The 24,115-nt window shown below is 41.6% G+C and overlaps 1 protein-coding gene across 1 annotated transcript; it reads left to right on the forward strand.

The window, feature by feature from the left end:
* The first annotated feature begins 1,722 nt into the window (after positions 1 to 1,722).
* On the forward strand, positions 1,723 to 23,862 carry LOC148037047 (uncharacterized). The gene is made up of 10 exons (XM_087675995.1): positions 1,723 to 2,071; positions 2,528 to 2,624; positions 2,704 to 2,995; positions 3,092 to 3,235; positions 21,537 to 21,638; positions 21,764 to 21,867; positions 21,954 to 22,080; positions 22,649 to 22,801; positions 22,891 to 22,991; positions 23,086 to 23,862. Exons 1-10 carry the CDS (start codon positions 2,047 to 2,049, stop codon positions 23,357 to 23,359), a joined length of 1,419 nt encoding a protein of 472 aa, XP_087532121.1. The 5' UTR covers positions 1,723 to 2,046; the 3' UTR covers positions 23,360 to 23,862.
* Positions 23,863 to 24,115: the final 253 nt, after the last annotated feature.

The raw sequence follows: 24,115 nt of genomic DNA on the forward strand, positions 1-24,115 counted from the left end.
ATACTTGGGCTATCTTCCTAGTAAAGTTAGCCTCTGAATCACGAAAATGTCAACACTTAGATGTGAAAATTTAACTAATATGAGAAACTCTCTCCTTCATGCTTAAATAGAGGAAGGGATCAAAATTGTATCCTTGATTCATTGCGTTCAAATATAAGATTGTTAATTGTGTGCAAAATGTAGAAAGGATAAGATTATGGATATGCCATACCTTTATTTAGCATAAGTTAGTATTATAGATGATAACGTGTGGTTGTATGGCAAACAATTATTATTCCAACTTATATGTTTTTTTGGGGCCTCCTTTTATGCATTGTTTATATGTGTTGTCATAATTTTTATTTTTCTTTGATTATTTTGCTAATCTAAATGCTATTGATTTTCTTTACATAACTCCTAGGAGGTGTTTTCTACTGACATTATTTCTAGGAGAACGTAGGCCTTAAATTGTTCTTGCATGAAGGGGACGATGGCCCTAATTTGTTCTCCTTGATACTAGAGCACATTCTTAGGGTATCTAATGACCTGAGATGGCTGCATTATTGCACATCAATTTGAGAAGGACTAAGATTTACATATTTGCAAACAAAGTGATACAATTATGGCTATGTCCACTCATGTACTTCCTCAATGAAGCTTAGATGGTGATCTATATAGGTTATCATGGTTTTGAGAAGGCCACTTTTTAATAGCCCATGAAGGTGGTAGATTGGCATGTTCAATATATCATATTATAAAAACTACTTGTCTACGAAATATTCCTTTTATAGTCGAGCCTCAAACCCTTGCTAGGGGGGTCACTATTGATCCCTTCGAGATCTCTTAGCTACAATTCAATGTAGTGGGCATTGAGTTGTTACCAACTTAACTATACCTAATTCATAGGCTAGATCCACATAGGTCACTTTTTAAGACCATTCACTCACATAAACCTCATTCGACATAGAAGTCAAGACCCAACCAACCTCTGGGTTCACACATGGCTTCACCTCATAATGGGGTTCTAGGACTTTGAGCACTATGGATCATTAGTGCCATCTTATGAGGTTGGGGTATTTAGCATACCTAACAACATCAATATATGTGTTTGTTGGACCCTGATGCACCATGGAGCATTGGTGGCCCCTTATGAGGATGTAGTACTTAACGTATCTAACAACATCAACACGTGTGTTTCCTAGACCTTGATGTTGCAATCCCTAAATGCACACATCATCTTTGACTAAATTGCATTCCCTTAAGTGAAAATGTACATATAAAGGTCCACATTGCAACCCCCATGTAAATCTTAGCTTTGACTTGATTAGGTTTTGCTCTAGTGAAATTACCACCTTTTTGTGCTGGTTGACTATGGCGGTTAACATAATTGTGTGACTCCCACATATGAACTGATACAAATTGAGACATTAACTATTGAAATTACCATCTTTTTGAGCTAGTTGACTATGGTAGTTAACATAATTGCATGATTCTGGCATTATGCATATGAATTGATACAATTTGAGATATTAACTATTGCAGCGTTCCAATGGGGTTGTAGCTCAAGTGGTTTGAGAATATGGGCGTATACAAAGGTGTGAGTTGGAAACCTTGGGTACACCTTAGACGCATCTTTACAATTTCAAGCCTTTCTTAAAAAAAAAAAAACTATTGCAACGGCATAGGGGCAAAAGGGTTGCAAAAAAGGATCCGGAGGAATCAGGAAGAGTGATTCAATACGCAGTCAACCAACCTGACCACGGGACTTTTCACACTTGGCAAGCCAAGCCTTCAACGAGAGGGAAGGAGAGGATCGAAACGGGGAGTTTTCTTACTTGGCAAGTAAAACCTTGAACGACCAAAGTGTCTCAGAGAGACGGAGAGATTCGAGAGAGAAAGGGAGAGACCCGCGAGGGAGAGTTGGCAAGTCAAGCCTTGATAACCCAACACACACACACAGAGAGAGAGAGAGAGAGAGAGAGAGAGAGAGAGAGAGAGAAGCAGTTCCCGCAGAAGCAAATTTTGCGCGCCGGCCTTCTCCTTCTTCAGCTTCCATTGTTTCACAAAATGTTGGCTTCTCCTCCTTCCATCGGTAAGTCGTTCTTTTGCTTCTACACGTACGGATAGAAATCTTAATTTCAAACTTCCACAGAAACAATTTTTATTATGCACATCAAGGATCCAGTATGTGTTGTTTCCATTGTTTCAAAATACTGTTGTTTCCTCCTGCTTCCATCGTTAGGTCAGTCTTTTGTCTTTACACGATCAAAATGCCAACGGTTCCTTAATGAGAGAGATCTCTTTAACCCAAACTTCAACGGAATCAATTTTCTTTATGCACAACAATGATTCAGTATGTGTTGTTACAATCAACACACAGATGGATAGTGAGAAGATTTTGAACGAACAAATGATCTTCAACTCAAGCTTGAAAAGAAACAAGTTTTGTATTGAGAAAGAAGGATTCACTATGTCTCTTTAAGTTTTTTCCAGAATGTAGAGATGTCTATGTTTGTCTACAGTAATGTGTTCCATTTCAATCATGCAGATGGGAATTTATGCTCTACAATTTTCAGCGGACAATTGTGTAGGACAAAGGTGGCTCATCAAGGATGCTTGGTCCGCAAAATAAGTCCAATATTCAGGCATGTTGATTTTATGCCTTCATAGTTTTTCAGAGCGACTTATGAGGTACTGCTCTGACATATAGTGTCTGCATAACAGGTTATGTGCCTCCATTGATGCGACCCAAGGAAATCAAAGGGAGACTTTTCAATGTCATAAAAGCAATGACAACAATTTTGCAAATATGGTTGGTGTGGATTTGACAATGGCAGAACAAAAGAAATCTTGTGATTCTGTTGTTAATCCTCTTCTATCTGCAAAAGAAATGGAAAGTGTGATTGGGCCCTCAGGAATTGTGAAGGAGAAAGTGGGAATTTTATTACTCAATCTTGGGGGACCAGAGACACTTGATGATGTGCAACCATTTCTGTACAATCTCTTTGCGGATCCAGTAAGAATTTTTTTTGTGATATGTTTAGTTGTCATATTCATTTAGCTTTCAACAGAAAGGTATGTATGCTAGTAAGACTTCATTACCTTTCTACAGGATATCATTCGGCTCCCAAGGCTTTTGAAAATTTTTCAAAAACCTTTAGCTCAGTTCATTTCAGTTGTAAGAACTCCTAAAAGCAAGGCAGGGTATGCTGCCATTGGAGGAGGCTCACCTTTAAGAAAGATTACAGAGGAACAAGTAAGTTATTCTTTGTTGAAACCTTTATAGACTTTGAATGGCTCGATAGAGTTTGGAAAGACAATGTGGCTTGCATATGTGAGTAGCTAGGATGAGTCAAAGGCTCAAGTTGGGTTATGAGTTATGGATCACTAATAGTTTGTGATATAGGGCAATTCAAGTTTGTCTATAATCAACAAAGCGTATGCAATGTGCTCATATAAATCACTTATTGTGGAATTTTTAACCATTCAATATCAGGTTCAATAGATTGCCTGCGTCGGATTTGCAAGAGCTTGTTCCAAGTTAGTTGGCTTCTTTGCTTCTTGCATATTCTTGGCCATGAAGGCCATGTTGATTATTTGAACAGAAGCCTTTCTTTGCTCCTCTATTTTTTAAGGCTATCTTGGTCCATTTGCCTTTTCTTGAAGAGACATATGTATAGGAGTACTATGATCATAGAGCTGCTTCACCATTATGGTATTGAATTTTTTGATGGTGTGATAGCGGGTTGGTGAGCTTTCTCTTCATCGGTCAAAGATAATACTTTCACCTCCTTTAGAGTAGGAATAGCTCTTGAGATAGATTCATAATGGATTGCTTCATCACTTGATGATAGAGTGGAAGGGCTTTCCTTTACCTCCACTGCATGTGACTACTCCCTCAATACCACATCATTGATTGCTATGATCTTCTTTGCCTCTTGGTCATATAATTTATTAGCCTTTTACTCATCGTTGTAATCCAAGGAGACATTAAGTGTCTTTTGGTTGAAACGTATTTCTCTTCTCATTTGGAACACGTGCATAACATTTATATCCAAAGGTTCTAAAATGGGAAACATATGATTCCTAAGGAGTATAGACCTTGTGAATGTATGCAACGACAAAGGAACATGAGTACGGAGAGAGAAGGGAAGAGAAAGAATGCAATTAAAGAAGAGAATGGGAGAAGAAAATCTGTATTCAACTTTGGATGAAAGCTGAATACAAGGTGGATTAATGAGTTGCTGCATATAGCCTAAGGCATTAATGAGGGCACTGAATTAGGCTGATGATGGAGGGCACCATTGAAAGATGGAGGAGAGTCCTCGAATGTTGGAGTGTACTGAATTTGAAAAGCATGATGGTCAGCCAACTGATGGGGACATCTACAAATAGCTGATCACCAAATAAACTAGCCAATCATTGTATAGGAGTGCAAAAAATCTAGCTGACTGCACGAAATAATGAAGAAAATACAATCAACTACAGTATGAGCTGATTGTGATAAAAAACATGTATGAATACACCCTCCAATCACTAAAAAGGAAATGCAAGCTTGGAAAAGAACGTCAAACAATGTGGACACACCTAAAACTAATTAAAAAGTAATGCATGCTCTAAATAGAGTTGTCTCCTCCATCAAAACACATGATAGACTGAGGTTTACAAGCAAGAGGTGGTGGTACAAGACACACATGTTTGCTAACACCCCTTCTTAGATCTTAGATGTGCCGAAAGGCCAAAGAAGATACGAATCCGAGGGTGGCAGGAAGAGTGCCAATTTTGATAAAGTCTATTGATGAAGAATGCTAGCCAAGGTGTAAGACCCCTCTCTAAATGGAAGCCTGATCAAATGAAAGGCCAACATAGGCCAATGGAAACGGAGAGGCCTTGAACAAATCACTCCTGAAAACTCCAGCTAGGATGGGTAAGCCAAGCCTTTGACCTAATTGTGAGACAAAATGCGAGGAACTATTGAAGGCGTCATAACATGCAAAGAGACATGAAGAACCAATAGCTGAGTGGCAAGGGATGCTTGCTTGATAATGAAGGAAAGAGATCGTTGCATAAAAGAAAGGACCAAAATGGATTATAATCCCTGAAGAAGCTCCTCAAGATCTTAGGAATTCCCCTCTAAACACAAAGGGCTAGGGAATCCATAGCCACATCACAGAGGTCGTCCCCCTTTGAAAAGGATGGGAGGTACGAGGGAATCACTAGAGAAGATGGTGGGGATCGGGGGTGCACAATCGAGGATGGGTGCGACAGTGGAAAATTTCCTTGAAGGGCCCTTCAGGAGGTGGAATGAAGCATATATAGCCTCCTCTCCTACCAACCTGTCACAAGAGTGGCTCTAGAATCCTCAACAAAGATGGCCTACTTGGTGAAGACATCTCATGTTTCGAGTCTAATAAGGCCATATATCAAGAGAAGATGGAAGCCCAAGTTTTGAACATGTAGGGCCTCCAAAATGAAGCTCGATGAGTGGTTAGACAATAGAGGCAAGGTACCAGCACCATTGATGGGCATTGAAGGAATGCTACCTATAGTGACCACCACTGACTATACCCTGTGATGGATAGAGATCTTGTAGCAAGTCTTTTGGAGGAATCATACGAGTCGATGTAGTGTTGTTGATGAGCAAAGGCTACTTAGAAGATGAGATAACTAGAGAAGGCTTCTTAAATTGATGAATGTAAAGAAATAGTGACTCAATGATACTAGTTGGTGACAAAGTAGAGATAGATGGAGGCTGCGATATAGATCCACCCTTCGCTCCCAGATGAAGGTGAGAGTATTTTTTCTAGCACTTCTTTTTGAGAGTTGAGATGGGTACCCTTCCCATAGTGTGGGCATTTAGGCTTCTCTGAATTTGTGTTAGAGCTCAAGGAAGACTTCGAATGTTTAACTTTTTCTTTGTTTTGTTCTTGGCCTTCTTGTCCTTCTTATTCCCCCCTCATGAACTTGTAGTAAAAGGTAAAAGTGTTAGTAAGGCTGGATTGACTAGCACCAATCTTGTTGAGTCCTCTTCATGCTCCAAAATAAGTGGAGCTAGCTCTTCCCATAGAAGAGTTTCTTGAAACTTGGAGGTAAGCAAGTTGGTATAGAAAATACTATACTTGGAAGATGGCAATTGAGTAAGTAGAATCATCACCATGTCCTCCAATGAGGTTGTCCTACCAAGGGATGCAAGTTCATCCTATGTGTCCTCCACCTTGTTGATGTGATTGTGTAGAGAGGCAGAATCATCAACAAAGAGCATTTGGAGTTTTTTCCCTCGGGTGATGTGATGGGAAAAGGTCTTCTGATGGTAGAGAGAACAGAGCTTCGTCCACACCTCCATTGCAATTTGAAGTATGTGCACATACACAAGAACAGAATCCTGCAGGCTCATGAAGAGAAAAGATTGCACTCTAGAATTGAGCGGATCGCAAATGGTTGCTTGGTCCATCGTAGAACCAATTTGGGGATTCTCCACTAGTCAAGGGATTGGGGTAGTAACAAACTCCCACAAGTCAAGGGTGTCAAGGAATCAGGATATGCTCCACTTTGTAGAACCAAAGGGAGTAGTTCACACCATGAAGTTGACCTTCTTTGGGGAGAGAAGAAAGCGCAGGCACTTGAACAGAAGGTGCCATCATGGCAGTGCAAGGACCTGCAGTATGGGCCTTGTGAGAAGCATGTAGAGAAGAAGGGGGGGGAGAAGGGAGTTTTGATGTGCTCAGTCTATCAGAGTGAGAACACGGCCTTGAACATCGATCTTCTCATTGCTCTTCGTGATGATCTGATTGATGGGACCACCCATTGGAGGAAGACTAAATGGTCTTCTCATCCGAGTCATCAAACTGGTTAAGTTGTAATCCATAACTCTTCAAAGAGACCTGTAAACACATAAAAACCTCCTGCGTTTTGCTGTCGGGAATGGAGGGAAAATCAGGTACAGCCTGCAAAGAGAAGTTGTAGATGCCCTGCATGCTTTGTGTAAGGCCTGAACAAGACAAAAAATCTATGTGCTTCACGATAGATCTGCTCCAAACAGCAAGCTGATGGTGATCTTCTCTTCGTAGAACCTCAAGTCCTTACTTTTGCGATGATACCATGTGTGTGCAATGGAAGAGGGACACAAACATGGAAAGAGAAGGGAAGAGAAAGACTGCAATGCAAGAAGAGAATTGAAGAAGAAAATCTACAATGAACTTTGAATGAAAGCTGAATACAAGGTGGAGTGATCACTCCTTGCATGTAGCCCAAGATGTTAGTGAGGGCATTGGATCTGGCTAATGAGAGAAGGCATCATCGGAAGATGGAGGAGAGTCCTTGAATGTCGGAGTGTGCTAAAACCTGAAAAGTAGAATGATCAGCCAATTGAAGGGACAACTATAAATAGTTAATCAGCAAATAAACTGGTCGACTGCTGCAGGAGTGCTCAAAATCTAGACTGCATAAAATAATGAAGAAAATGCAGTCACCTATAGTATGAGCTGATTGCCACAAAAAAAAGGTGTGAATACATCCTCTAGTCAATGAAAAAGAAATGCAAGGCTGGAAATAAACCTCAGCTAATGTGAACATGCCTATAATTGATTGAGAAAGAAATGTATATTCTACATGAAGCTGCCTTCTCCATCAAAACATGAAAGACTAAGTATCAGAGCTCCTCATGTCCTCATCTAACTCAGATTGAGGCTCATAGGCAAGAGATGATGGTGTAAGATGCACACCTTTGCTGATAGGCCTTATGTAGTGTTTTAATCTTGAGAGTCTTCATGTAGCTCCAACTTAAAATGTAAAATTAGCCTTGGCCCAATATTGGTGAGGCAATCCTTGCTCTTAACCATACACCTTGCCATGTTCAGAATGGTTGGTGCAAACATTTAACAATGTTGTTTTGCTAAGGTGTATGATGCACTGCTAGATGATGTTTGATGCCTTTTGCTTTTGAAAAAGTCTTTAAACTCCTTTGAGTTGACCTTACCATCGCCATCTATTTTGGATTTCTTTATACATGTTCCCTGTTTCATTTTCAACAAGTTCCAGCCATTATTTAAACTTGCCAAAAGCTTGACTTTTAACACAATGGGAAGTACACCCACATCTTCCTATTGTAGTTGTTAATGACCAATATAGATAGATGCAGCAATGGAAGCATAGACAAGTGTTGAAATAAGTTGTTGAACACAAGATAGAAGAGAAAGAAAACAAAACACTGCAAAAGAAGAGGACTTAGAGATGTGCTCGAGAAATGGAATCCATATACCAAACATGAGAATGATGCATACAATAGTGAGTCACTGGCGGCGTGGGCATCGGCACTCGCTCCTCTCTCCAAGAGAAAGACCACTTGAAGAATGATAGTTAAGTCCATGTAACTTATCATTTGTAGAAGTGCACGGAGGAGCCATTGGAAGAGGATAAGAAGAGAATATAGAGAATAGAAGGTATATGGAGAGGGGATATAGCCAAACCAGTAGCAAAGACTTCACAAAATGAGAGTTCACGTGCAATGTAACAAAAATTCCGATTAGAAATGACGGCCAACTATTGCAAAATGAAGAAAATCTAGTCAAAAACTGCGAGAAACAACAAAAACTGCCTGTACAAGCAGTCACCGAGCCATGGTTAGGGGTAGACAAACCAAAAACACAGGTTGATTGAGCATTTAATGCAACAAACGGACAATCGCAGGCTGTAATCCAATCATAGGCTGAAAATGTAGGTTGTTGGTTTGAAAAACGCAGGCTTGATCAGTAGGGAAAATAAATACATGTAATTAGTAGAAAAATTATAGCAAGAACCTAGAGCCTGCAATTTGATACTATGTTAGAAGTGGTGCAGCAATGGAAGCATAGACAAGTGCTGAAATAAATTGTTGAAAACAAGACAAGAGAGAGAAAATATAAAAACATTGTAAAAGAAGAGAACTCAGAGATGTGCTTGGGAAATGGAATCCATATACCAAATAGGAGAATGACATGTACAACGAGTCATTGGCTGTATGGGCATTGGCACTGGCTCCTCTCTCCAATAGGAAGACCATTTGAAGAAAGATGATGATTGAATGGGAAGAGGAGGAGCCAAGAATAAATAGACATAAAATTTGCCTGAAATGGCAGCTGGTCGGCTAGTATTAAAGGCATAAAATGCCACAAATGGCACATAAAAATCACTGAAATAATACCTAAATAAAAGGCAATGTGTCCAGCCTTAGGCATGCATAAACTCACACATGAGCTGACAAAATTGCTAATAATAGAAAGATCCCTGCGAGGCTTGTATAGACTTCTTATATTAAAATTCATCATGTATCAACTCTAGAGGAGCCTTTGCCATGTTCTTTCTTTCTTGTGGAAATGCCTTTCTTTGCTTACATATCACACAAGCTTCAAATTGTTCTTTCATTTGTACTGCAATGGTGGTTGTAAGAGCATTTAGCTTATACAAGTTGTCTTTCTTTCTTATGTACCACCAAGCTTATGACATTGGAGAATTTTTGCATGTCTCTGTGAATCTCACTTCATGGCCAAGATCAGTTACAGAAGCAACTGGTAGCAGATTCCTCTTAATCTTTGAAACATACAAGTGTCAACACAGAAAGCTTTTTGGCTTCACCATTTGCACAACAAAGGAAATAGTATATGTTCCCTTAGCAAGGCTTTTTGTATTGTCAACGCCACTGATGCTGATGGGTTCTTGTAGAGGCTACATAGAATTGTATAGGCTTTTATTGTTGATCATGTGATGAGAGGTGAAACTAGCCTTCCTTCTTGGAGAGAGTGGTAATGACCTGATTAATCAAGAATTATAGCAAGTATAAAATTCACATAAACTGAAAGTGCACACTTTACTACTTTAAACTTGGACAATAGATAGCTTGTTGGCCTTAAAATTGGTGCCCCTTGCAGTGTTGCTTTAGCTTTTATTACAAATAGATGGAGTATAAGTGAGATTCCAAAAGAACCTTGGGCTGCTATCACCTACACCTGGAGGGCTCCAAACTGCTATCACCTATTGTAGGACTAGTTCCTAGTGGCTGCAAATCACATTAGTAGCATTTCCTTGCTCTCTATTAGCCTTGTCCTCTCTTACAATGGCTAGAATAGACTTCCACTAGCCCCCAAAAACGTTTTTTCCACTTGCAAGGGCAAGTTTTGCCAAGTGACAGCCTTAAATCCCATTTTCTAGTGTTATCTAGCTTATTAAATTAATTTTCAGAATATTATTATAATTTAATAATCAATCTAGTACTCATAAAATTAATTTCACCATCCAATAGTTAAATTGGCTAGGCTAATTTGTCTTCCAAGTATCCCTGAGTAGTAAATCGGCATTAATTACACTGACATTAGTGGCCAACAAATTGGTCTAGGTCAAAATCTGACACTAGGTACCACCTAGTACCCGCGCTGGGCATAACTTATTACAAAATTTTCCTTTGGCATTAATTGATAACTTGGGGTCTTGGATTCCACATTGTGAAATAATTGACTTGCACCTCACATGTGCAAGTCTCATTTGCACGGGCCTCTTGTCAAATTTTCAGCTTGGAATACACTATGTAATTTGTCATGAAGATAGATGCAAATAAAGCGATAGGTGTGTGAGACTAGCAGATCGTCTTGGACCCTCTAAGATGGAATTTAGTGGAAGGTGTAGGGACAGGTTAGGCACGAAGATCAAGACAGTTGGTGTTTGTTGCGTGTAGAGAGACAAAGAGAGTGAGAGAGAGCAGAGCAGAGAGTTAGCACGTTTGTTGATACAATGACGAGTGTGTACCCTTAGGTTTTTAGATAGATATATATGTGCAAGTACAAGTGGTAAGGGCATGTTCATGCGCGAGCACATTTAAAGGCACGAGGCCTTTATTCCCAACAACCTCCCACCTAAAGACAATGTGCCTTAAGAGGAGAAAAGAATCAGCTAAGTCAAGCTGAAATACATATATCTATCCAACTCCCATCATCTATCGGCAATGAGCAAACTGCTTTGCTGGAAGACCCTTTGTGAGAAGGTCTGCAGGATTATCATCTGTATGCACTTTGACAAGCTCAATGCTCTTGCTGTCAAGTACATCTCTAATGAAGTGGTACTTCACCTGTATGTACTTTGTCTTTGCATAAAAGACAGGATTTCGTGCTAGCATGATAGCACTCTGACTATCACAATGGAGAATATGTAACTCTGTGATGCCAAGCTCTCCCACCAAACGTGAAAGCCATAAAGCCTCCTTGCATGCCTCAGTGGCAGCCACATACTCTGCCTCTGTAGTAGACAATGCAACACACTTTTGTAGCTTGGAGATCCAAGAGACTGCTCCTCTTGTGAAAGTAAACACATACCTAAAAGTGGACTTTCTGTAGTCCTCATGACCAGCATTCTGCATCCGTAAAGCCAACAACAGATGCCTTTTGCTTTCCAAAGCAGATGCACAACTCCTTTGTGCCTTTGAGGTATCTCATAATACCTTTCACTGCATCCCAATGCTTCTTGCCAAGGGTTGCCATGTATCTGCTAACCACTCCCACTGCAAAGGCAATGTCAGGACGTGTAGCAACCATAGCATAAATCAAACTGCCAATAGTTGAAGCATATGGTATCTTGGTCATTTCAGCCTTCTCATCATTAGATGTAGGGTTGTCCTCTGCACTGAGTTTCACATATGGAGGCAATGGAACCCCAATTGTTTCCCCCTCTCCATATTGAAACGCTGCAAAAGCTTGGAGATATACTCCTGTTGAGATAGATAGAGTAAGCCTTTTGATCTATCTCTATGAGTATTTGCATGCCAAGAATGTGATTTGCATCACCAAGATCCTTCATGTCAAAGCTTCCATGAAGACTTTGCTTCAATGAGTCTAAGGCACGAGTATCCCTGCCAGCAATCAGCATGTCATCTATATACAAAACCAAGATAATCAGGTTGCCATCTGCTGCCTTCTTGGTGTATAAGCAGTGATCCACTTGACATCTATGGAAACCTTGAGACTGCATAAATGTATCAAACTTATGATACCATTCTCTGGGTGCTTGTTTCAGCCCATACAAACTCCTTTTGAGTTTGAGTTTACATACCATCTTCTCTTTTCCTTTTTTAACAAACCCTTCAGGTTGTTGCATATATATGTTTTCATGCAGATCACCATGTAAAAATGCAGTCTTTACATCCATTTGTATGAGTTCCATATCTTCAAATGCAACCAAGCCCAAAATGGTTCTCAATGTAGTCATCTTGACTATAGGAGAGAAAATCTCATCAAAGTCAATTCCATGCTCCTGTTTGTACCCTTTTGTAACCAATCTTGCTTTGTACTTTAGTGAGGAACCAGAAGTGACCTTCATCTTGTAAACCCATTTGCATGGAAGTGTTTTGCGCCCTTTAGGCAGCTGCACCAAGTCCCAAGTGCCATTTTTCTCAAGAGATTCCATTTCTGACAACATGGCTTTATAACTTTCTTGTTGTCCTGTTTGTCCATTGCTTTCTTGAAGCAAGACGGTTCACCACAGTTTGTCAACATGACATAATCAGCCACGTAATTTGCACCAGGAACAAATCTGTCAGGTTGTCTAGTAGCCCTAGATGATCTCCTAACCCAATGACCATTGTTTGCTGGCTGTTCCTGCAAATTTTCATTTTCAACATGCTGTCCCGGCATTTCAGCCTACAAATCAGCATTAATAGCTTGCTGTCCTAGTTGTTCTTGCACATCATGTGGCTCATTATCGTGGGCAATAGCTGGCTGATAATTTCCAGCATTATTTTCTGCATTTACAGGTTCATTTACAGCAGGTATTTGCTGCTGTACAGCGGGCACATTTTGCTGTCCAAAATGTATTTCTTCCCGGAATACAACCCTACGGACCTCCTGAGTCTTTTCGGGCTGTTTATGCATGCGATCTTCTCGGAAAATAACATCATTGCTGCGTACTACTTTCCTTTCTCGGGATCCCACAATCTATACCGCATTTCACCCTCGTCACCATATCCTAGGAAAATGCATTTATAGGACTTTGGCTCAAGTTTGCTGTGTTTTTCTTTACGAATGTGCACAAAAGCCTCGCAGCCAAACACTTTCAAGTGAGCATATGAAGGTGGCTTGCCCGACCACGCTTCTTGGGGAACTCCCCTCCCAAAGACCTGTTTGGTGACGATTAATTTAGTGAATGGCTGTCATAACAGGCTCTGCCTAAAAACTATGGGATAATGCAGCATGAGACAGCATCGTACAGACCTTATCCTATATGGTGTGATTCATACGCTCTGCAACTTCATTTTGGGGCGGATTATGAGGAGCAGTGAGCTCCCTCTTTATCCCTTTGTTGTCAAAGTATGCCTGAAAGGCCTTGGACACATATTCCCCACCATTGTCAGAGCGAAGACACTTAAGTGTCTTATCTGTCTGATTTTCAGCCAATTCCAAGAATTTTTTAAATTGTCAAGCATTTCATCCTTGCTACAAATAGGATAAACCCATACCTTTCTTGTAGCATCATCAACAAAGGTGACAACATATTTCTTTCCCCCTAAAGATAATCCTAGCATCTAACATACATCTGAATGTACTAACTCTAGAGGAGAAGATTTCAAAGAAGAGACTTTCTATGAGACGTCTGTGCATGTTTACCATAAATATAATGATCACAATGAAATCAACATAACGAAGACAAGGCAAGTAACCCAAATGAGAAAGCACTTTCATTCTTGTTTGACTTATGTGTCCCAACCAGCCATGCCACAAAGAAACGCTTTGCTGCTCGGTCACGGCAACAACATGGTCACGCACACTAGATACATGAAGTGGATGCAAAGTATCACTCTTGCAACCTCTGGCAATCACTCTAGACCCCTTACAGATCTTCCATTTTCCATCACCAAAGGTGGTATGAAAACCATCATCATCTAGTTGCCCTGTGCTAATCAAGCTCTTCTTGAGCTGAGATACATGCCGTACATGCTGAAGTGTAAAGATAGAGCCATGCTGAAACTGTAACTACACACTGCCAATACCTGCAATCTCACATGCATAGTTGTCCCCAAGATGGACAACACCATGTCGACCCCCTGTATAGTCAGAGAACCACTCACGATGAGGGGTGACATGAAAGGAAGCACCTGAATCAAGAATCTAGGTATGCATGTCATCATTTGTATCTGCAAGTAAAGCATGTGCACCAAAGTGTGAAGAGACAAAGAGTACGTCACTCCCACTATCACTGTCATGAGTGACTACATTCACTTGTTTAATTTTGACACTGCTCTTCTTAGGCTGACTGTCCTTCTTCTCTTCCTTGCTATCATCTGTCTTCTTGCCCTTTCCTTTCTCTTTCTTCCATTTGTAGTAGTCACGTTTAAAGTGACCCTTCTTGCCACAATGATGGCATTCAACAACTTTGCCACGTGATTTAATGCGTCCCTTGCTATCATATTTGCATTCTGCTGTGATTTGCCCCTAGTATGCAAAGCACTGGAAGACTTACTGGATGCATTGTTTTGCCGATTCATTTTTTCCATGAGTAGAGCACTCTCTACATCAGCATACAAAAGGATCACATTAGAATTTCTCATAGCAGTCCTGAATGTATCCCAACTCTATGGTAGAGTGCAAAGCAAGAAGGTAGCTTTAAATTCTTCATCAATCATGAACTTCAAGGCAACCAGCTGGCTGAAAATGGAGTTAAACTCACTCAAGTGAGTAGACATTGCTGTACTCTCTTTCATACGCAAATCCATAAGCGTTTTCAGTCAATACTCTTTGCTTGCAGCACTCTTCTGTGTATATAGTTCTTCTAGTCTAGTCCAAATAGCATATGTAGAATCCAAACCTTCAATGTTAAAGAGCAAGGCATTAGAAATCGATAGCTCAATGTCTGCGGGCTTTACGCCTTCGGTTTTAATTGGCTTTGCGTGCTTCTTTTGCAACAGGATATTGTAGCACTGTTTTTGCCAAACTGCAAAGTTATGTGCTCCTTCAAGCTTCTTTATGTGCATCAGATTATTGCTGTCATTGCCGCCAGCCATGATTTTCAGCCCAAATGTGACAAAAAAAAAAACCAGCAAATGCAGGCCCAAACTGTCACCCAAGTGACCAAGGTACAAACAAGTACCAACCAACAATAAATGACCATGTAGAAGCACAGATTTTAGATCTGTAATTAAATTTTCAGAAGCACCAAACCATGTGCTACAGCATTCCACAACTGATTACAGCTGTTCCAAGGGCATATACATCACATTACATAAGAAATCCCAAAATTTAGCTGCAATTTCTGTTGTACATGTATCCATGGGCATAAAATTTGACACGAATGGTCAAAAGCCCCAAAATTTTTGTGCTCAAAGCATCAACCACACATCTGCATTTTCTCTGTCATGCATAGAATAGGCCAATTTTGCCAAAATAGAGCAATTTCAGTAAAACCCCCAAAAGTTACCGAGTATTGATGTCCAAATTGCTTGGAATTCAACCTGCATGTATATAAAATGACCAAATGCTGCACAGATTTTACCCAAATTGCATGGGGTCCAATGTGCATCAATGTTGAAAAATTGGGTAAATTTCAGTCCAATTTGTGCATGTACATGAAAAGCCCCAAATGTCTGCAACAAAATGTCACAAATTCCTACAATTTCTTAGACAAATTTGTTTGTCTTGCATCACATTCCCCAAATATGGGAAAGCCCCAAATTTTTTGGCATGGTCCTAGTCGTCTGTTTGCAGTGTGTCGTCTGGGGTTGCCTGCAGCGTGTCTTCAGGCCTGGTCGTTGCTCCCTGCAAACGTCACTTGCGGACGTCGCTTGTGCTGCCTGCTAGTCCCATCTGTGAGCCCCGCTACTGCCCGTCACGCCCACTGGTCCACGCTGGACGTGTTGTCACCTGTTGGACCTGCTGTGATCCTGCCTGCCTTAATTGACTGCTCAACTGTGACAACTCTTGCTCGTTGAGTCCACCTAGAACTCTTGCAACACTTGAGTTGTCTCTTGCCAGCTCTGATACTAGTTTGTAGAGACGGGTTAGGCACGAAGATCGAGACAATAGGTGTTCGTTGCGCATGGAGAGACAAAGAGAGTGAGACAGAGCAAAGCAGAGAGTGAGCATGTTTTTTGGTACAATGACGAGTGTGTACCTTTAGGTTTTTAGATAGATATATGTGTGTACAAGTGCTAAGGGTGTGTTCACACCCGAGCACATTTAAACACGAGGCCTTTATTCCCAACATAAGGATTTCCAAATTGTACATGGTTTGTTGGTTTTACTGAGGGAATGTGTTTCTAAGAGGGGACGATGAAGTCCAAGACTTTGCAGGTGTATGAAGAGCTAGATGTAGACTAGGCTTAGCTGACACAATAGTTGGAGGTGTAGACGTGGATGTGGATGGAGAGGGCTCTATTGGTGTAGGGATAGTTGCCCGAAACGGAAATGTTTTTCTCTCTGTTTTGGGACAGGCAGGCTAACTTACCTAGTTTCGTTACACACTGTTCATTTTGCCTTGCTGTGTGCAGATTTTGCCCTGTTTTGTTTGCTCTCTGTCCTCTTTCTCAGCTGATCACTCTCCCTACTTGCTGTTTGCTTCCCCCCTTTGGCATCTACTATTGTCTATAGCCTTGAAACCCCACATTCCTCATCCCTTAGCTGCCCAATCCTTTTCTTTTCCTGTCCACACTATTTCCCATCTTCTGCTCCCCATGTTCCCATCCCACCTCCTTGGGTTCCTCATGTGGCTACCATGCCCGTGTCTAGTCAGCCCATCTCTACCTATGGATCCACCTTGCACACTACTCGCATGCCTGGTGGGCACTCTGGGACTCATTTCCAAGTGTACTCCACTCCCCTATCCTACCCCACTACACTTTTTTATACTATCTATCTCCGAGAACTACCACTCCTGTTGCAACGGCCAAGAATGCCTTCACGGATAAGACACGTTTTAATGGGTTAAATTTCACTACTTGGTCGAATTTTATGCAACAAGTGCTTGAGTCTCAGGGTCTTTGAGACCTCGTCATTGGTCTAGAGCCTATGTCGGACCCTCGACTAGCTCACCCTGATTACATCCGTCAATGGAGAGTCTGCAATGCTACAACCAATGTTGAGCTGATGTAGGGATTGCTTCCTGAGTTTCACTCTCAATTGCAGCACTTCCTGCTCGCGTCAGAGCGTTGGAGTCACCTTCTTGACCTCTATGCGGCTCATGATCGTACTCCGCGTATCAATCTTGACTTTGAGCTTCAAGAGTTCTGTCTTAAGGAAGGGGATGATCTGAAAGTCAAGTTGACTGACTATAGGCAGTTACTTGCCGAGTTCGCCACTACTGGCTCTCCAAAGTCAGATGACGATCAGGTTACATTCTTCTTGAATAAGTTGTACGCAAAATACTTCAATTTCATTCAATACATTATCTCCCAACCTCGATTGCCAACCTTTTATGAGTTTGAGTGCCAGTTCTTGTGTTACACAAGGCTGCATAATCAAGTCCACAAGAAATCCTCATCACAGCCTTATTTAGAGTAGAAGGGGTTGGTTGCTTCTTCTTTGAGAGGGAAAACCACCAGTGGCAAGAACTCGCTAGATGCGAAGGTAAGCCAATCAAAGGGTGACTCCTCTTCCTCCGATGGAACCAAAGTATCAAGACCTATTGGGCAGCAATTCCCTAAGAAAAACCGGTTTTGCACACACTGCCAGAGAGCAGGCCATGTGGACGAGGAGTGTCGCTCCAAGGCCCAAGGTCTTCCACCTAAAAAGCCTTAGCAGATCGCTGCGACTTCACAGTCCAATGGGGCTACGCCTTCCGCTGTTGCCCCATCTGCTCCTCCAGCCCCCACAGCGACTACTGGACATATGGCACCCGGACAGCCTCAGCGGCCATCCTTCTCTACTCCTGAAGGATTGGTTGATTGGTCTGCAGGTTCTGATTCCGTTGGACTTCATGCATCTATCTCACCTTCCTCCCCATCTCGTCAGACATTCCCTTAGCAGAGCCCTGCTACTGGACGTACACGATGGTGGTCATCTAGGTCCTTTCGGATATCCTAGGTCAGTCTAGTATTCATTTTTCGCACTCTTAGAGTCGGGCCCATAGGATTTTTGTCTTTACATTAAGTCTTCTGCTGCATTTACTCACATACATATACACATTTGCATCTTTGCACTTGTTCCTTTAGTTAGCTTTTCATTTTAGTTTAGTTTTGTTTTTTGGAGCATCTTACTACTGACCTCTGTGATTGCAGACTTTGATCTCCTTTGCAGGTTTTGTTTTCAGCGTAGGGCTAACATGCAGGTTTGCCCAGTCCTACCTGGGTTGGAGACTTCGGATGTGCACTGTTCCTTCATGGTTTCATCATCCTTGGAGTTTTGCTCTTCTACCAGCATGGAGGCTTCCCCTTTCGAGGCGGATCGTGCAACATCTCTCTTGATGCTGTCATGATGGTGACTTCTACCTAGCTCTTCAAGCTGGAATGCTTCCTCCTCCTCTTCATTCCTTATGGTTCTTGGCACCACACGAAGACCGACATGAGGCTCCTCTTCCTTCTTCGGGATCTACATCCAGGTTGAGAGGGGTTTCTACCCTTCTTGGTATTCTACAGGCTTCAGTACTTTGTCTTCGACATCGGCTTCTCCCCCCTGTTGTACCTTATCCTTTGCATTGCATGATTTTATCATCTTTGTACTAGGGCGCTTGGGCAAGTGAACAATTTTCCCATGAGAGACATTGTCCAAGTGGCACCTATTGCATGAGCATTCTTCAGCATGTAGCATACTTTGTATCTCATTGTGCAGAGTACCACTTGAGCGAATCCTAAGCTGTTTCCACTGGCGGTTGTTGTTACCACACCACCATCCTTCATCATCACATGGATACCTCATCACCTACTTTTTCTCGTCATCGACACCCTGAGTGGATGGGTCAGCTTGTACTGTTTTGTGATGTGTTGGGTGTACCCTCCCTACTCTCGTCTTCTGGGTCACTATTACTCAAGCGCATTCCATAAAATTTACCACACTTATTCAAAAACACACACACACACACACACACACACACACACACACACACACACACACATACACACACACACACAAAGTTCAATGTGGTTCCATCTGCCTTTGTAGAACTTGGTAAGCCATTGGGCAGTCGACGTGCACCCTTTGTCCGATGCCTTGTCCTATGTGGGGTGACCACTTGGATTCCCTTGGTAAGATAACCATCGCCTCTGTAGTCTTGGAAGGCCACTGGGCAGCCGACGTGCATCCTTTGTCCGATGCCTTGACTGCTTTGGGGTGGGACGCCTTGGGGTACATAAACATTACCATGGTTGGCCTAACCTTTCGGCTCAGTTTTGGGCCTGAGAGGGGGTGTTGAGCTAAAATATGAATTACTTGCTGATTAGTCTCTTAAACAGCCCCAAAATACACTAAAAATGCTCTTTTAGAGTAAAAGGCTAAAACGGAAAGCAGTACGAGAGAGTTCAGTGGAAACCCTAAAACGGGGAGTGGTTCGAGAAAGTTTAGTGGAAACCCTAATTTTTGGGGCGCCCTTCCACATCTATAAATAGACAGGCTGCCCCCATTCAGCAATCATCCTTGTTTGCAGGTTACACCAGCCCACACACCCTCTGCTGCTGTTGGTGCCCAATTTCCAGTCCGTAGCCCGCCTCCATCTGTTGTCCAGCCATTATCCACTGCGGCCACATCATCTTCAGCCTGTCCATTGTTGTAGGCGATAGCTCTCAGCTGCTGGCGACTGCTCCAAATTGCTGTTCAACCTGCTGTCCATCATCTCCAAGGTTAGCCAGGCTACATTGTCAGCATTGCAAGCCCTGACACTCTCAGACACTGTTTCAGCTAGCTGTTTACAGCAGACTGTGCACAGTTTCCAGCCCCTGATCAGTGGTACACTGCTGTGTTTACCAGTTTCCAGCCTCCAGACTGCTGCGTTTTGGTGACCAGCCTGCCGCCATTCACTATTCAGCACTCCTACACTCCGACTGGTGGTCACAGACTTGGGATCTGTCTTCGGTGGACGTCACACTCCGACATTGCTCTGCCCTTGAGCACATTGTACACTCTTACATTCATTTACAACATTCATTCACTTCAGAGTTGTGTTCTCTCTCTCCCTTCTTCTGTTTGTGTTTGAGTTTTTGTGTTTGAGTTTTGAGTTTTGCGTTTAGGGTTTGAGTTTTGAGTTTTGAGTTTTGAGTTTTGCCCTCTGTGTCTGTGTCTATCTTTGTGTTTCTGTCGTGGTTGTACACTCTGTGTGTCCTCAGTGCAAACCCTAGCAGTCTTCTTAACAATGTGTGCATATATGCAGAATATATAGATAGTGCATGGATAGTTGTATTCCGTCTGCCGGGTGTGAACCGTCTAGTCTGATGGAACGCGCACAATCTGTATTATACGGCCACCAGGAGGCTGGAACACAGATGTGGCAGCAGTGTAGATGAGTTTTCTAGGTGGTAGACAGGTCGCCTGGCTGAGAGGAGCAGTCGAAGAGGTTGTGGACAGGTGGGCAGCAGCTGATGAAGGTCCACCACTGATGGCGATGTCCTTTGGGATGGGGTGTGCAGTTGTGAGGCGGAGAGGTTGATTGCTGATGGCTGAGAGTGATAATTATCAGGGATGAAATGATGCACAAGCATAGACTCTTATGTATAAAGGATTTTGGTGCATTTTTCCTAGTGTTCAAAAATTTGCCATTTTTGGTAATTCAGCAAAAGATACTTTTTGGGCTGTTTTAAGGAGAACTAATTAGGAATTAATGCACAATAATTATATGTTAGTGCAAATCCTAATATTAGTGGCTCAATAGGGGTACCTGTCTAGTGTAGTCTGTGGATATATGTGACTATCTAGAAGAGAGCCTCAACCACTATGGGGGAAGCTGCCAGCTCTGAGCTGCTCGCACAATCTCATCCAGTACTGAGGATTTGCTGCATATTATTCTGAAGATCATCAAAAACTGTGGCTTCTCCATCCTCTCTGATCCACTGAAGATCAGGACCTCAAAAAGCAGTTGCATATACATCAGGGCTGAGATGACGAGTATATCAACAAGCCAGAACTTCATCCTCGGCTCTCTGAGCTGGATCTGGGCACACTGTCTCTTGAGGATAGCAAGGGCTGCAGATCTTGATGTAAGCCTAGCATCAGCAGCTCTTCTAATAGAGGATTTGGTTTCAAAGAAATTCGCTTTGCCTTGAAACATTTATGCTTCCAAATGCTGGCATTTAATCTGTTTCCATGCCAATACAATTAAATATTGTGATTTACGTGCCAAATTTACCGATATGCTGCTTAAGCTAGTGTGTTTTCTTAGTGGGGGTTTGTACCAACTCCTTAGGTTTTACTTTTTGTGAACTAAATATTGGGAGAAACAAGTCAAGGCAGTTCATTCTGATGTATAGGCAAGTATGGATCTACACAAGTGTAATATCCCGCTCCCAGTTTGTTTAGTTGTTTCTTTGTTAACTTTTCATAGTGAAGTTGGCATTATAGATGACATGGAAAATCTGCAGATTTTTTGTTTTCCACTGTTTTAACATGTACCTGTTTTTAACTGACAAATAGGCCGAGTCTTTAATGGATGCCCTTCAGAGAAAGAATTTTCCAGCAAAGGTTTACATTGGCATGCGATATTGGCACCCCTTTACAGAAGAAGCTATCCAGGAGGTACTGTTAAGCATTGTAGTGTTCTGGTACTTCTTAATATAAATTGCAGCATTTTCAATGAAAACTGCTTTAGATTACTGGCATGTTGATAGAAGTTCTGAGATGGGAAGCTTTTCGCATTCCAGATTAAAAAGGATCAGATCACAAAACTTGTTCTTCTTCCTCTGTACCCACAATTCTCCATCTCCACAAGTGGTTCAAGTTTACGGCTTTTAGAAGAAATATTCAGGTCAAGTTTCCTTAAACAGGCAATCGCTTTCAGATGATTAACATATCTGATGCTGTTCCTTGTATCTGACTCTCTTATCTCTGCAGAAAGGACAATTATCTTGCAAATATGCAGCACATTGTCATTCCATCTTGGTATCAAAGGGAAGGTTACATAAAAGCCATGTCGAAATTAATAAATACGGAGCTCAATACATTTGAACATCCAAATGAGGTATAAAGGTTTGTGTGCTGTGCAGGTGGAGATGTGTGATAGTGAACATGTTGTAAGCACTGTCTATAGCACACAGTATTATGTAAATTACCTTTATTTTCAGGCCAGGTTTGCATATATTCTTCTCTAACATTGCAAAAATTGCAGTCATAATATATAGTTGCCTCCTTTCTGTCAGTTACATTTGCTTGTAGAAACTACAGATAGTGATGATTACCTGATGCAGTTTTGCCATCATATTTGCATTTAGTGTTTCAGAAAAAGGTCTCTACATCCCCTGTAGTGCAAAGTCTCAGTCTGCTTTAACTGGGTTCTATTGCATGTCGCAATAATCATATTTATCATACCTGGCTTAAGTGAGGCTCAGGTGGAACATTCAAATGTCTCAGTTAAATGTAATTGCAGATCAAAGTGCCTAGCTCTGCAGCTGTGCCTATGCATGGACACAGACGACTGTTGAAACATAAAACACAAACACACCTGTTGAAAACTAAGAATTATGTGCCTAAAGTGTTTATCATCAAGTTTCAACACTTTTAAAAGCTTCTGAGTCCTTTGGTATGCATAGGTAGTCATATTTTTTAGTGCTCATGGAGTGCCACGTAATTATGTGGATGAGGCTGGTGATCCTTACAAGGATGAGATGGAAAAATGTGTAAGACTCATCATGACAGAACTCAGACAAAGAGGGGTACAGAATGAATACACCCTTGCCTACCAGGTACAGTATCCTGTAAATTCATACTTGCATTTAGCTCTACAGTGATAGTCTATTGTGCAACTGTTTGAAGGTAAGCTGTGCTATTGCAGAGCCGAGTTGGACCTGCAGAGTGGTTGAAGCCTTATACTGATGATACAATAAAAGCTTTGGGCCGGAGAGGCGTAAAAAGTCTTGTAGCTGTTCCCATCAGGTTAGTGTTCTCGTATTCAACACAATGTTATCGCCTCAACATATGACCATCATTTTAACACTGAATTCATGCTGCTTCTTTGGTGATGATAAAGTTTTGTCAGTGAACACATTGAGACCTTGGAGGAAATCGATGTGGAGTATAAAGAATTGGCAATTGAATCAGGCATTACAAACTGGGGACGTGTGCCTGCCTTGGGATGTGAAGAAACCTTTATAACGGACCTTGCAGATGCAGTTATTGAGGTAGCTTCTCAGGAAGGAGCACCAGCAGCTCCTGAAGCATGGACTATATCGACAACATTAAAAGGCTATTTTTTGCCTTATGGGGGAAAAGCTTGGATGGAATGGCTACCAGGGCGAGGATAGCATTGCATGGACTACAGGTGCAGAGAACAATTTATACACAGGACTAACAACAGAAAACTACAGGTGCAGAGAACAATTTGTACACAGGACTCACAACAGAAAACTCATACATTTTTGAATGTTGCTTACAACATGGAGTCTCTTGCTTTACCTTGCAGCATTAAGTGCCTTTATCAGAGAAAGAGTGAGACTATCATAGTTTTCATAGCACAAGTGAGAATGATTGTAATAAGGGAACAATTTTGATCTTACAAGAGACATCATGACACTTTCCCTACCAAGAGAGACATGGTGCTTTGTGCTGCCTAAATGACTGTATAGCATTAAACAGTCAAGCCTTCAGTAAGAGAGGAAACTGTATCATGAAATTATGCTCCATATTTTGCAGGCAGCAACAATCAAATAAATACCAGAATGTGCAGAACTGCCCCCTGGGGAAGCCCCTTCAAATTTTGTACCCATATATACCTCATAGGTGATTGATAACCAATATTTTAGATGAACTGAAGGTAAAGAGTTGCTAAGTACAATGCTGATCATAGCTGAAATTGACAGTGGAGTGAGAACAAGCTGTTTTGTGCATATAGTTTTTGTGTTTACTCTCGTACTATTATTGTATAATTTTTGTTTCCCGTTGTATTTGTCATTGATTTTGATATGTGATCTATGCTTGTTTGTTGTTGTTTGATTGTGAAGTCTAGAACAATATTTTCAAAGTCTGGCCAGCTTGTTTGTTGTTTTTGCGTTGAAGTCTGA

This window comes from Lygodium microphyllum, chromosome 4 (assembly GCF_053477565.2).
Source record: "Lygodium microphyllum isolate KBCC chromosome 4, Lygodium_microphyllum_v1.1.10, whole genome shotgun sequence".
Taxonomy (NCBI): Eukaryota; Viridiplantae; Streptophyta; class Polypodiopsida; order Schizaeales; family Lygodiaceae; genus Lygodium; species Lygodium microphyllum.